Source organism: Podarcis gaigeae (genome assembly GCF_964106915.1).
Source record: "Podarcis gaigeae genome assembly, chromosome: 1".
Classification (NCBI taxonomy): Eukaryota; Metazoa; Chordata; class Lepidosauria; order Squamata; family Lacertidae; genus Podarcis; species Podarcis gaigeae.
In genome coordinates this window covers 112887358-112900996 of record NC_139678.1, presented here as the reverse complement: position 1 = coordinate 112900996, position 13639 = coordinate 112887358, and the positions used below count along the sequence as shown (strand labels likewise).

General features: G+C 46.5%; 1 protein-coding gene and 1 long non-coding RNA gene across 9 annotated transcripts in view; one reads left to right on the top strand and one right to left on the bottom strand.

Moving 5' to 3' along the window:
• The first annotated feature begins 5511 nt into the window (after nt 1–5511).
• Nucleotides 5512–13639, top strand: part of ITPRID2 (ITPR interacting domain containing 2) — a 67927-nt gene continuing 59799 nt past the window's right edge. The window contains exons 1-3 of one of the 8 annotated variants that reach the window (XR_014556565.1): nt 5512–6553; nt 7554–7817; nt 8604–8652. Coding sequence is in view for 6 of the 8 variants with exons in the window: in XM_083704598.1 (XP_083560724.1) it covers nt 7631–7817; nt 8604–8652 (236 nt within the window). In the remaining 2 variants the exon portion in view is untranslated. Of the gene's footprint in view, nt 7818–8603; nt 8653–13639 lie in introns of all 8 variants that reach the window. The other 7 variants (XR_014556566.1, XM_083704602.1, XM_083704598.1 and 4 more) reach the window with 7 other exon arrangements.
• On the bottom strand, nt 5568–11575 carry LOC310834078. Its single transcript, XR_014559086.1, has 2 exons — nt 9978–11575; nt 5568–9909 (listed from the first exon to the last, which is right to left on the bottom strand). It is a non-coding gene; the product is annotated as an uncharacterized lncRNA (long non-coding RNA).

Below are 13639 nucleotides of genomic sequence, written 5' to 3'. Positions count from 1 at the left end.
ACACTGATTTCTGGACCATCCGTGGGCTGGATTTAGAAGGCGATTGGGCTGGAGCAGGCCCCGGGCCTTAGGTTGCCTACCCATGGATTAGTCCATCCCTGGTGGTGAGCCGTCAGAACTTTTGCTTATAACATTTCTGCTGGCACTAAAGTGTTTTCAGGATTGGAATTGGCCCCATTCACTCATGCAAGCCACTGGGCACTCCTAGACAGGAAAAGTTATAAACGGCTTATCATCTGAGCTGAGACCTTGTCTGAGCAACAGAGTCTTTCTAGTTATTGTGTGTTTCTGTCCCCATTTACAACTATATGTTTAAAGTAGTATCACGCTACTTAGAATAGTTCTGGCTTCCCTCAAAGAATCCTGGTAACCATAGTTTGCTAGGGGTGGTGTGAACTAGAGGTTATTACGAGTTAGGGATGTGGGTGGTGCTGTGGTCTAAACCACTGAACCTCTTGGGCTTGCTGATCAGAAGGTCGGTGGTTCAAAAGCATGCCAGTGGCAGGAAGGTAAATGGCATTTCCATGTGCTCTAGTTTCCATCACGGTGTTTCACTGCATCAGAAATGCTTTAGTCCTGCTGGCCACATGACCTGGAGAGCTGTCTGTGGATAAATGCCAGCTCCCTTGGCCTAAAAGCGAGATAAGCACCACAACCCCATAGTTGGCTTTGACTGGACCTAACCGCCCAGGGGTCCTTTACCTGTTAGGAGTTCCTTGGGAAGAGGCACTGACTGCTAAACCACTCTGGGAATGGCAGCTCTGTGAGGGGAATAGGGTTCTCCTAACAACTCTCAAGGGTGGTGCTGTGGGTTAAACCACAGAACCTAGGACTTGCTGATCAGAAGGTCGGTGGTTCAAATCCCCGTGACGGGGTGAGCTCCTGTTGCTCGGTCCCTGCTCCTGCCAACCTAGCAGTTCAAAAGCACGTCAAAGTGCAAGTAGATAAATAGGTACCACTCCAGCGGGAAGGTAAACAGTGTTTCTGTGCACTGCTCTGGTTTGCCAGAAGTGCTTAGTCATGCTGGCCACATGACCCGGAAGCTGTACGCCGGCTCTCTCGGCCAATAAAGCAAGATGTGCGCGGCAACTCCAGAATCGGCCATGACTGGACCTAATGGCCAGGGGTCCTTTAACAACTCTCAGCGCCCTTAACAAACTACAGGCATCACGAATGTTGAAATTGTTATGATACTGCTTAAAATGCACAGTGCAGATGGTGCCTCTGTGTATCTCTTGGCTCTTCATCAACTACCAACACACATTGATACTATTGCCTAGATAGATTTTCTATAAATAAAGTATATCTATGGCTTTTGTTTAAGAATTTGTTAGTTTCCAAAACAGCCAATTCAAGCTAAGAACAAAGAGTCTGGTAGCACTTTACAAGTGAACAGATTTTGCATGAGTGTGTGCAGTATTAGATTTAATGGATGGGGATTGTTTCAATATTCCCAATGTTAGCAGCTGCTTGGGTTATGATTGCAAAAAAACTCAGAAAAGCCCAACAACCCTGTCAGTTGATGACAGGCTGAAGAGGACCTGGAATTTTACAGTATTGAATAAAATTACGAAGTTATATATAGTTATGGGAGGCTAGAAGTCAGGCAACTGAGATACTTCAAAAGATTTGGACACTGTGTGGAATCAAAAGAATATTTAGGAAATGTTTATTATGGAAATAGTAAGCACCATATGATTTGTACTGATATTGTGAACAGAATTAAGTAATAATAATAAATATTTGAATTGTTTAAATAGACAGAATATGGAAAACAGATTTTATTTATAAATTATAATGGTTCTTGGTTGCATTCCAGTCTCATGCTTTTCTAAACGAAGGGTTTGTAAATGAACTTTCAGATCCCCAAGGATTTAAAAACAAACGTTCAAATTCTGAAGCGGAATATTTAAATAGTGAAATAAACTCGGAGTCGAGTGTGAATTTCATGCTCTTTATTCAGCTCATAGTAGCAATGAATGGATCTTTCCCCCAAACGTCTAGCTATATATACATTATTTATACAATGGGCCCAGTGTGACTGGCTAATTCCGGGCTGCTCCTGTAGGCCAATCAGGTTGCGGAGTCACTTCATCCATGAGCCTGATTGGCTGCTCCTGCAAGCCAATCAGGTCGCGCTGATTCACTTCCACCTGGAGCTGGATTGGGTGGCTCCTGCGGACCAATCAGACTACTGCATTCTGGATCCTATTGTTCTAGGATTCAGCTCAGTACATAACAAATAGGTTGCCCACAGCCAGGACCCAACCATGCAGGGTGTATTGCCACCCAAAGTGGCTGCAGTACAACATGGATGCAGTAATTATCAAGTTCATTCCAGTGAATTAAGAAGGTTTCAGGCTAAATGGATGAGCTGAAGACCTGCTAGGCAGCGTGAGGTCAGCACCCCAGGCAGCAGATTTGGGGTGTCACAAAAGGACAACACACTGTTAGTTATAGGGAGGGAGGGAGGGAGGGAATTGTGGGAGTTTGTGTCTCAGTTGCCGCAATAACGTGAAGTCTTAAGAACCTATTTGGGGTTTCCATTTGCTGCTCCACCTCAGACAGAGCTTTCTCTCTTACCCGAGTTGCCTGGGATCTCTCTGTTCTCTGAAAGTGCTAGAACTACAACGTGCAGGAGACACACTCCAAGGATTTATGGGGTGTTTTGCCATAACACCCACCCATTTCTATACATTTCCCATCCAAAGCCATAAGAATTCTCTCTCACGGTGTTGATATTTATGGTTCCTTTTGCGGTTGTTGCTAGCTCTTGGGATTCTTAAAATATCTATGGCTGCCCCCTCAGTCGGAATGATTACCCTCATTGAATTTGTCTGGTTTTTTTCTTCTAAATAATAGTCATGGGGCCAGGTTCAGTGGGGTGCAAGGGTACCAACTTGAATAAAATATTGGGGGCACATAAGCTCCACCCCACATAATCAACCACACATACCCCATTTGAATGGCATTGCCCATCAACTTTGGGGGGCAGTCACCACAAATATTTTAGGGGGGGTGAAAAGACCTCAGCCTCTAGAGGTTAGCTGCTAGGGTGGAGTGTATGTGTTAGACATAGCTCTTCATTGCTGCCAAGTTGTTGTGGACACTGTCAGATATTTAACTTGGGACTTATCATAAGAAATCAGTTATATTATGATGGTAGTGTTGGTTTGGAAGTCCCAGGTGTCAGACATAAGCAGCATTTATTCTCTAATGGAATCTGATCATGTACCTCAAAGTCCATGGAGGGTACTAGATTGGGCAAATGGGTTTCTGGGCTTGCTTCATTTTCCTCAGTGGTTGCACATATGCATGTTGTAACAGTTGTCTAAGGATGTGCTTGGCTAGCAATTGCAGAATGCTCTGCCTATTATCTCAGGACCGAAGATCCCTCAGCGAAGCCTTTCATCCTCTGGCTGTTGGCTGGGGAAGTCAGTTGTCTCAAACACCACTCGCCACACCTCTGAATGAAAGCAATTGTCTTCCTGACAGAAGTGACACAATAGTCTCTTGCCAGCTAAATAGTTCTCCTATTTCCCCTGCAAACAGAGCAACTATGGAAAGGCTACCAGCAAAATGGCTGGGGATCTTCTGAAAGTGAGGGGACGTCAAACACGCACAAATGAGGCCTATTATTGTGTGGGTGAAGTAGAGAAAAATAATTCCAAGTCCTCACAGCTGAAGGGCTTTTGGATGCTCAGGGTGAAATGAAGCACACATTTGTTTTCATGTCCCCACCCAACTGTCTCTATTTCTATCATTGTAGATTGGGGTGGACGACACCCCTAAAGCCTATAAATCAATAAGTGGTTGAATTTTGATTATTTGGGATGTTAAGGGAGAAATACGAACTGCAGAGGAATTCCTGAGCCAGCCTATGCTTTGGTTGTTATAACCAAGTGTTCATAGGCCTTAAGCCTCATTTCTGCCCTGATCTGGCTTTTCAGAAAGCACTAGCTACTTTAATCTGCTTAACTGCAAGTCTTAGAAATATTAAAAGTGTCGCAAATGAATTCAAATAAGTATCTAGAAAGGTTCCCATTGCCAGCAGTTTTATGGAGCGCTGACATAAAACCCAGAAGAGGATTATCAAACTTTTGCCCTTAGCAGTGAACATGCAGAAGAAGCCAGAATGACTCACGCAAAACTGTGACACTCATTCCCCCTTATTTAAAAATAAATAAATCAAATTGTTCTCTTTGTCGAGTCGACCGCTCTGTAGACTAGCTTGAGATATTTTGTTGCATAGAGTGCAGCATCAAGGCAGGGGTTTTCAACCAGTGTGCCATGGCACCCTGGGGTGCCTTGAATGCTGGTCAGGGGTGCCGTGGGCAACACTGGCCTCCGTCCCTCCTTCCTTCCCTCCCTCCTCTGATGCCCTCATGCACCTCTGCCTCCCAAAGACTTGCACAGCTGTTTGTTGCAGCAGCCCTGGCTACAAGCTCCCCAGGCAAATTGTGCCTCTAGGGCTGGCCAGGGAGTGCTGGTTGCCAGGAGCTGAGGCAGCCTCAGAGTAAGCAAGCGGGTGAGGGAGCCCAGCCAGCCAGTCCACCAGCCCTTGGGTTGGGAATGGACAGACAAGTGGGAGGCAGGCATTGCAATGGCCTTTATTGTGCTTGCTGTGTTAAAGGCCTGCCTGGGAGCTGAGTGTCCAGGGCCTTTTCACCATGCAGGCCTGGCAGCACCCGCTGCTGCCACCCAAGGTAAGGCGTTGGCCACACATTCACCTTTGACCATTCTCCGTTGGGCCACTAAGGCTGGAGGCATCCTTTTTCCAGGTATGTGAGGAGGTACCTCACTTTGGGATGGGGGGTGGCCAGCTCAGAGACTCGAGAGGCAGCACAGGCTGCCCGGAGGACTCTCAAGGAGAGGGGAGAGAAGGCAGAGATAGCACTGCACAAGCGAGGGTGTTCAAAAAAGGGTGAGGGGCTGCCAGCTCTGCAGGCAAGGGGGGGCCATAACTGGACTCCTGAGCCCCACAGGGGTGCCACAAAAAGAATGTAGTTGGTCAAGGGAGCCGTGCACTCAAAAAGGTTGAAAACTTCTGCTTTAAGACATTTCAGGGGCCCTGCCCCCCCCCATTTTGGAAACCTTTGGAAATCTAAGAAACTGTCAAAATACAGTACAGTGGCACCTCAGGTTACAGACGCTTCAGGTTACATACACTTCAGGTTACAGACTCCGCTAACCCAGAAATAGTATCTTGGGTTAAGAACTTTGCTTCAGGATGAGAAAAGAAATCATGCTCCAGCGGTGCGGCGGCAGCAGCAGGAGGCCCCGTTAGCTAAAGTGGTGCTTCATGTTAAGAACAGTTTCAGGTTAAGAACGGACCTCTGGAACGAATTAAGTAGTTAACACAAGGTACCACTGTACTCATTTCATAGATGAAAAACTAACAATGCTCAGGACCTCCCCCCCCCCACACACACAAAGCAGGCAAAACAAGGAAGAACTCCACCTCAAAGTCCACCTCTGTTTGATGTTTTAATTTGCCCAGAGTGACTATGGCAACCCAGTCAGATGTGTGACGTAACAACATCAACAACAACCCCAAAGAGGCAATCCTGAAGCAAAGAACCCCCACAAGTTTATTTATTTCATAATATTTCTACACTGCTTGATTGTAATGTGGGGTAGGGTTGGGGAGACAAAAAAAAAAAAATCAAGGGGGGGGGGGAATTACAATAGTTTAAAACAAGTGTTCCCAAGCTTGGGTCTCCCCATTCATGCTTCAATGGCGGCATGTCTACTCTGGGTTACTGTTGTCTTCCGAAGTTTTACAGCCAAGTTTCAGCCATCTACACCCCAGTCACACCTATGAAACTCAAGTCACACGGTTACTGTTGCAATGTCACCATCACGTTTTTAACTTGATGTTATCTTCTGGCCGGCCCTTTCGGAGACTCCCATGGAAAGTACTGTACTTCGAATCAGTCCATAAGCAACACACCCACCCCAGTTTTGTTTGAATCAGGTGACTGACTAAGCCCGGGTGCGGAAGACGGAGTCAAATCACCCAGGGAAAAGTACAGCACAGAAAGGTAGGCGTTCTAGCTCAGCTGCTAGAACACGAGACTCTTAACTCTCAGGATTCCAGGTTCGAGCCCCACATTGGGCAAAAAGGATGTCTGCATTGCAGGGCTTGGAATAGATGAACCTCGTGGTCCTTTCCAACTCAACCGGGAGAGCGTGAGACTTAATCACAGGGTCGTGGGTTCGAGGCTCAAATGGGTCAAAAAAAGATTTCTGAATTGCAGCGGTTTGGACTAGGTGACCCTCGCGGTCCCTTCCAACGCTGCAATTCCATGATCCCTCCGGCCACTACAAGCACCCTTGTCCCAGCCCCAGGCTTTGTTTATTTTTCAAGCGACACCGCCAGCAGGAGGAGATGAGCGCGCCTCTCGCCTCGGGTCCCCATCACGTGGGCCGCTGCCGGAGCAGTAGTCAAACTCTCCTCCCGACAGCTGCGGTATGAGGAAGTCGGGGAGAGGCGCGCTCGCCTCGCTGTTCTCCTGATCCCGAGAGCAGCGAGGGCGGAGAAGACGAGGACGTGAGTACCGCGCTGTCCTTGGAGTGCGGGTGTGTGAGGAGGGATTTGGCAGAGTCCCTTCCTTCCTCCTGATCGCGGTGGAGGCGCCCGGGGGAGGGGACCTTCCTTGGCAGCCGTGGCTTCCCCTCCCCTGGGTTAGGACACCGCGCCTTCTTAAGTGCCCTCTTCCCCCTTGTCACCACCGGGACGCTGGAGGAGGAGGAGCCGGATCCTGCCTCCCAACACTGCCTGCAGTCCCCTCCCCAGGGAAAGTGGGGTGGGGGGGAGAGACAGCAGGAGAGAGAGGAACACCCTGATTGATGATATAAACTCTCCGGTTTCCGTGCGCTTCGCGTCCGATCAGGCTCGGGCGGGCCTGCTTTCGCCTCTGCCGGTAATGCCGCTTCATTCCTCGGCTGCTTGCTCGTCCCGGGCGCGGCGGGCGCAGCGACTCTCGGGTGGCGTCGTGGGGAAGTTTGGGGCGGCTTCGCTGGCGGGCGAAGGGCGGCTGCAGAATTTAGCAGCGGCCGGGAGCTACCAAACGCAGAGTCAGTTTCCCTCCTTCCTGCCTCCTCCCCCGGCGGCTTTGCTTGTTGCTACTAGGTTGCAACTGGAGAGGCGGAGGCACGCTTTCAAGATTTTTTTGTTTTATAGCCCTGGGAGTCGAGGGGGAGGAGTAAATGCTGGGTCGTCTTGGTCATGCAGCCGGGGACGGGGTTGCTGCTGGGTGCCTGTGGCCAGATGTGCTGCTGGTGGGCAGCTGTGGGGTGGCCCCCTCGATTCCAGTGGCTCCCAGAGGAGCGGATGCGCTAGATCGGGGGCGCCCAGCGATTCTGCCGCCGCCACCTCCTCCTCCTCCTGCGCAACTTTTGCACAAGTCGCCCATTGCCACCGACTTGGCGCGTAATTGCGCACGGCTCCTGCTGGTGGTGGTGGTGCTGCTGCTTCCCGCAGCTCGACTCGATCGCGCGCAAAAACGAGCTCTCCTCCGGACCTTTTCTTTCTTTCCTCCTTGCTGTAGGTTGGAGGCGTTCTACAGCAGCCGGGTGAGGGCGGGCGAGCGAGTCACCGAGAGCGAGAAGCGGCTAAGGGCTCCCGATGGAGGAGGAAGAGGTGGCTTCGGTGCGCGACGAGTGGCAAGGGGTCGCTCAAAGGAGAAAGGCCTGGGCCAAAAGCAGAGACTCTTGGCAAGCGTCGGAGGCGGAGCGGCTCTCTCCAGAGGCAGCTGAGCCGGCGCCGGAGCAGGAGATCGCCGGGGGGAAGTTGCCTTTGGCTGCCGAAGGAGGTTTGTCTTATTAGCCTCATGGTTTTCTCTCTCTTTGGCTACCCAAAAGACACTCGGAGGAGTCATGTGGCACCTGAAAGGTTAACCGATTGATTGTCGCATCAGCATCTGTGAGCTAGAGGCTGTTGCTTGGGTGTCTGATGACGACCACAAAAACTGATGCCAAGATAGAGAAATGCCTTTCAGGTTTCACAGGAATCTTATTTTGATGAGCAAATAACTGTTGGGGAGTGGAACTGAACTTTATGGCTGCTATCCTAAACTGCCATACCGAGCTCTGAAGCTCTTTCTTCCTACTGCAATATCACACTTTCTTTTCACTAGAAAGAAAATCCTAATGAGCTCACCATGCTGTTCTAGGCATGTTTACTGGCTGAGTTGAATGCAATATTATAACTTTTAGGCAGCAATCCTAATCTCGTTTACCAGCTCTGTTGAATTTGGTAGGACGTGCTTCTGAGCAGGCTTGTAAATTTAGTAAAAAAAATATAAAAATTGTTTTTAGGATTAGCCTGCAAAATTCCCAATTGTACCCTTGTTGTTCATACTTTTGCTTTGTCCTTGAATGTTTTAAAGAAAATGTTGGGAGCTTGGCTTCCCTTCTAGAAACTGTTGATATTGTGCCTTAGCTGGTCTACATATCATTTAGTTCAGTGGGATTTTTGAAAGCCAGCAGGAAAGATGCCTCGGCAAATGGCTACTTTTATCATTCATCAATGATAACTTCTTGCTTCTCCCCATTTCCCTTTTGTTTCTCTCTGCCCTTTCCCACCTCTCCCCATTCAGCAGGCTCTATTCCAAATGAAAAGATTGCAATATGGCTTAAAGATTGTAGGTAAGTACTTCTTGTACAGAATGATGCAGTTGTTCAATATATCTGCTCCATCCTAAATCTTGTAAGATATCTAGAACATCTCTGGCCCTGAGGCTTTTTAGAAATACCAATTGCAAATTGGTTTCCCCTTAGCTTCTTTTTGCCTCCCAAAATGTGTTTTAGTAGTAAATCACATGAATTGCAATGGATTTTCTCTCCGTGTTTCAACCATAATTCAACACATCCTTTAATCCTTTGCATGCTTTCTTCGGGCTTCCTTCTGAGTAAATTTGCATAGAATTAGACAAAAGCTGGGCATGCATTTAAACTCACTGATCTATAAGGAAATTCAAGCCCTTTTTATTTTGTGCTGGAATAGGCTGTGGCCAGAATATTTTGTGTGCGAGAGACAGAGATGAATGGAAGACTGCTCTTTCGGCTAAAGTTTATTATGTTGTTCAGGAAATAGCAGCTGTTCATTGGGACGGCAGGTCCTGTTGTTGTAAAGACACAACCCATAGTGCATAGACCAGGGTGTTGTCTGAAAATATAACTGCATACCAGAAACAAAGGGAAAGTTCCATGCTGTCTCAGCTTTGTGATTTCAGCTGTGATCTTAAATGCATTTAGGATGTACTGGGAAGTAAGCCGTGTTGCAACTGGTTGGATTTCCTCCCATGTTTGTAAACAAGTTTTAAATCCACTGCTGCTGCAACTGCAAACCTGCTTTAGCCTGAAATCTTATTATTTATTAGAGAGGAGTGTTGAAACCAATTCAGCTTCTGGGAAAGGGTTTCTCACATAGTGGGCTATGGGCGACTTTCTCCTCATTGTCTTGCATTGCCTCCTAGCTGATCTCGTAGGCTTCTGGTTGGATTGATGCCAGTTTGAGCAATTCCTTGCATGCTGAGTAAAGGTAGCCAGAGGACTCAGAGAAATTGGGTGTGCATGTGTTTGGAATGAAGTAAGAAAGGAGATTCCGACTCAACATCAGGAATAACTTTCTGACAGTAGGAGCTGTTCGACACTGTAACGGTCTCCCTCGGGAGGTTGTGGACTCTGCTTGGAGGTTTTTAAGTGAAAGTTGGATGGTCATTTGTCATGGCTGCTTTAGCTGAGATTCTTGCATTGCAGGGGGTTGGACTAGATGATCCTTGGGGTCCCTTCCAACACTACAATTCTATGATTCTAAGGCAGGGGTCACCAATCTAAGGCCTGGGGGCCAGATCCAGCCCAACTGCCTTCTCAATCTGGCCCGCGGACATTCTGGGAATCAGCCTGTTTTTACATGAATAGAATGTGTCCTTTTTTTAAAAATGCAACTCTGGGTTATTTATGGGGCCCACCTGGTGTTTTTACATGAGTAGAATGTGTGCTTTTATTTAAAATGCATCTCTGAGTTATTTGTGGGGCATAGGAATTCACTCATTTTTTCCCCAAAATATAGTTCGGCCTAGCACATGGTCTGAGGGATGGTGGACCGGCCCACAGCTGAAAAAGTTTGCTGACCCCTGTTCTAAGGGCCAAAGGTAGCATTGAAGGGAAATGGAAAGTGAGATCAAGACTAGTATTTAATAGTAATAATAATAATCAATTAAACAAAATGGGAATGGAAAATAGAGAGATAAGAGAGGAATGCTGTCGCTGGAGGAAGAAGGGAATGTAACAGGATCAGGGAGGAAGGATAAAAGAAATTGGCAGTTTTGGGGTATGGGATAAAGTGTAAGAGGAATGTGAAAGGAAACTGGGAAAAGAAGTGACAGGAAATGGGTAAAAATACTCTTAAGAGGCAAGGGGGGGGGGAGGAAAATAGAAAAGAAGAAGCCTCTTAATCAGCAAATTTTGCCTGAAGTAGGAAAGCCAAGTCACAATTCCTCCAGAGCAAATGGCTGTAACTTACGTTGAAGAAAGCTGAGCTGTGGAACTCCTTGCCACAAGGAAACTGCTGTGTCAAAGAATGTAGCAATTTCCAAAGATAGATTAGATATCAGTAGAACATGATGCCTGTATTTGCCAGCTGGTTATGCCAAACTTTGCCTCCACCTGCCTCCATTTTGTGACTGGCTCTGCCACTGTCCCACCATTTTGTGTTTGGTGGGCCTCGTGAGTTTTCAGCTGTCTTAAGTGGGCCCTGGGGCTAGAAAGTTTGAGAACCCCTGTTCTGGATAAATGTGTTTTAGATAACACAGTGTACCACCTGGAGATATTTACAACACTTCATTCCGTTTTCCCAAGAGGTGAATTTAAATTAGAATAATGTATAGGTCACTTAACACTGGTTCACTCTCAGTTGCACTTCCTTAATGTAATTTACCTCACAGGGTTGTTGGCAGGATATAAATGGACACCCATTTATGCTAACCAAAGGGTCCATAGAAGAAGGATGGGGTGGAAATGACTTTTATAATACCCCTTTTCTCTAGCTGTGTACTTCATAAAATTTTGATATTGTTTTTTGTTTTGTTTTTAAGGTAAAATTAAAAACGAGGATTTTCAAAACATGATCATAGCAGATCAAGATAAGCCACAAGAAGTGTAGCAATTCTTTTGTGTAGGGCATTATGTTTTTTTTTTTGGGGGGGGGCTGACAGTTAATTTGTAACATAATTTGTAACATAAACATACTTTTGCTACCTCTGTGGGTCCTATCCAACTTGTATCATACTCCAAATTGACCACTGAAATGAATGGACTTACACAACTTAAATGCTTTAATTTTAGTGGATCTACTGAGCGTGATGGTGGAGATCAATTGGTCTTCCAAATGACACACAGTCCATTTTCTGCCTTTCCTATTTTCCTTCTGTGTGGCTTGCTGCGATAAAGACTTAAAGCAGAGCTGTGGCATAGACACTCCCTCCTATATAAAGTGCATCAAGTTTGAGGATGTGATCCACAAACCGTAGCACAGAAAAGAAACGGTTGGGTTTTCCTACATTTTTTTTCTTTTTCTTGTTGTTTTTGAAAAGGAACTGTAATCCTATAAACCAGGGATGGAGAATCTGCCTCCCTCCAGGTGTTGTTGAACGACAGTTCCCATCATCCCTGAAAGCTGGCCATGCCAACTGGGGTGCTGGGGTTCAAGAGCACCCCATAGATCCCATTCCCTATCCTTAAGGATCTCCTCCTCTATTGGACGTGATCAGCATTCCAAACATTTTTAACACCTATGTGAACTGAAGTTACTTTTCTTATAAGCCAGGGGTCCAAAGAACCACGGTTCTGCATTCTTAGGGCAGGCTTGTAATGGCAGCTCCTTGTACAACATAGTGAACACTGTTTGAATGGAAGGAACGTTCAAATGCAGATTGTAGTATAATATGAGGGTTTGCTGCTTGGTGAAAACCATTCTTAAAACCTCACTAGGGAATGCTGAGTGGATGAACCAGCTGAATCAGCTTTCTATAATACTGGTTCTTATGGTTATGGCTGTTTGCAGTGTTCTGAGGTAGAGGGTATTCTGAGCAGTTAGTTTACTGTTTTCTTTTTAGGTGTAGCCGTATCAGCAGGTGAGCCCTGCCGCTGCCATTATTTAATCGTCCTCTGGCCTGTAGTGTGGATGCTGACTGCTATTCACCCTGTCCCCAAACTGCAGGGAAATGAATGGTGTCTCTCAGCCTGCCCCACCCCCTTGTTCTGTCTCATCCTTTTGGCTAGATGTGATTTGGGGGTTTGAGCTATGGCCATCAAAAATTGCTCATCGTTTCCCTCTGTGGTGTTTAGTCTGGAACCATTTCTCTAAAGCGAGACAAGGGATTGATACGCTGCGTTCTCCACTCTGCAGAGGGAATCTGAAACTCTTTGAGGAGGTACCAGGAAGGTAGAGTCAAACCTAGAAGCCTTGCAAAACTAGAAATTCCACTATTGTTTCTCCTTCGAATTCAGAATTGGCCAACCTTGTTCTTGTAAGGTGTGGAAAAGGCGGCTGGAGAAATTTTTTTCAGAATGCTGTTATTTATTGAATTTTATTATTCATTGGAGTTGTACCCCACCCTTCCTCCTCAAGGAGCACAGGGTAGCAAACATAACACAATTTAAAACCAAAGGAAGCCAAAACATTGTAGAACAGTTAACATATCCTAAAAGCAGCCACAGTCAAAAACATCTAACATCAGTTATAGTTTAAAACAGATAAATGCTCCTAGCTGTTCTTCCCTTACTGATTTTCTTCATTTCAGGGGAGAGAGTTTGCCATTGTCAAACAGCTGGGTATAAGAAATCCTAGCTGATCTGCTACAAATCACCCAGAGATCTACAAATAGATCCAAAGTTGCTGATGATCAAACAGTTTCTTTGGTGACAGAGAGGTCTGGGATTAACAAAGCCTTAATGTTTGCAGTTCACCAAAGGCATGGGATATTATAGTTCTGGTGTATCTTTTTTATTTATACTGTGAGGGGCTATTTAATCTAGAATGTGAAAATAAGTGGGGGTTTTAAAATGCCATTTACCTTTCCCGTGCCTTGTTTGAGAGAGAATTATTTCTTGGTGGTGATGCCTTAATAATAGCCTATAGATGAGCAGGCTTGTCTTCTCCACCCAGGCCCATTAAACAAAGGAGAGGTGAGACGCTTCTGGGAAATGAGCATTTGCCACAAGGTTATTCAGATAGCATTTTGCTCTGCTCCAGAGAATCTATACAGAACCTTCTCCATGCCCAACAATTTGCATAGGGATGCAGGGGGGACTCATTGTCCTTCCATTGTGCAACAGCTCCAGTCAGAATGGCTAGTGGCCAGGAATGATGGGAATTGTAGCCCAATGACATTAGGAGGGTGCCAGGTTTGCCATCCCTGATTTAGTGTCTTCCTGATTCATCTTCAAAGGAACTAAATGAATAGCAAGAGCAGGCATAGGCAAACTCGGCCCTCCAGATGTTTTGAGACTACAATTCCCATCATCCCTGACCACTGGTGCTGTTAGCTAGGGATGATGGGAGTTGTAGTCCTAAGACATCTGGCAGGCCAAGTTTGGGCGTGCCTGAGCAAGAGGCATACAGTTTCAGGGC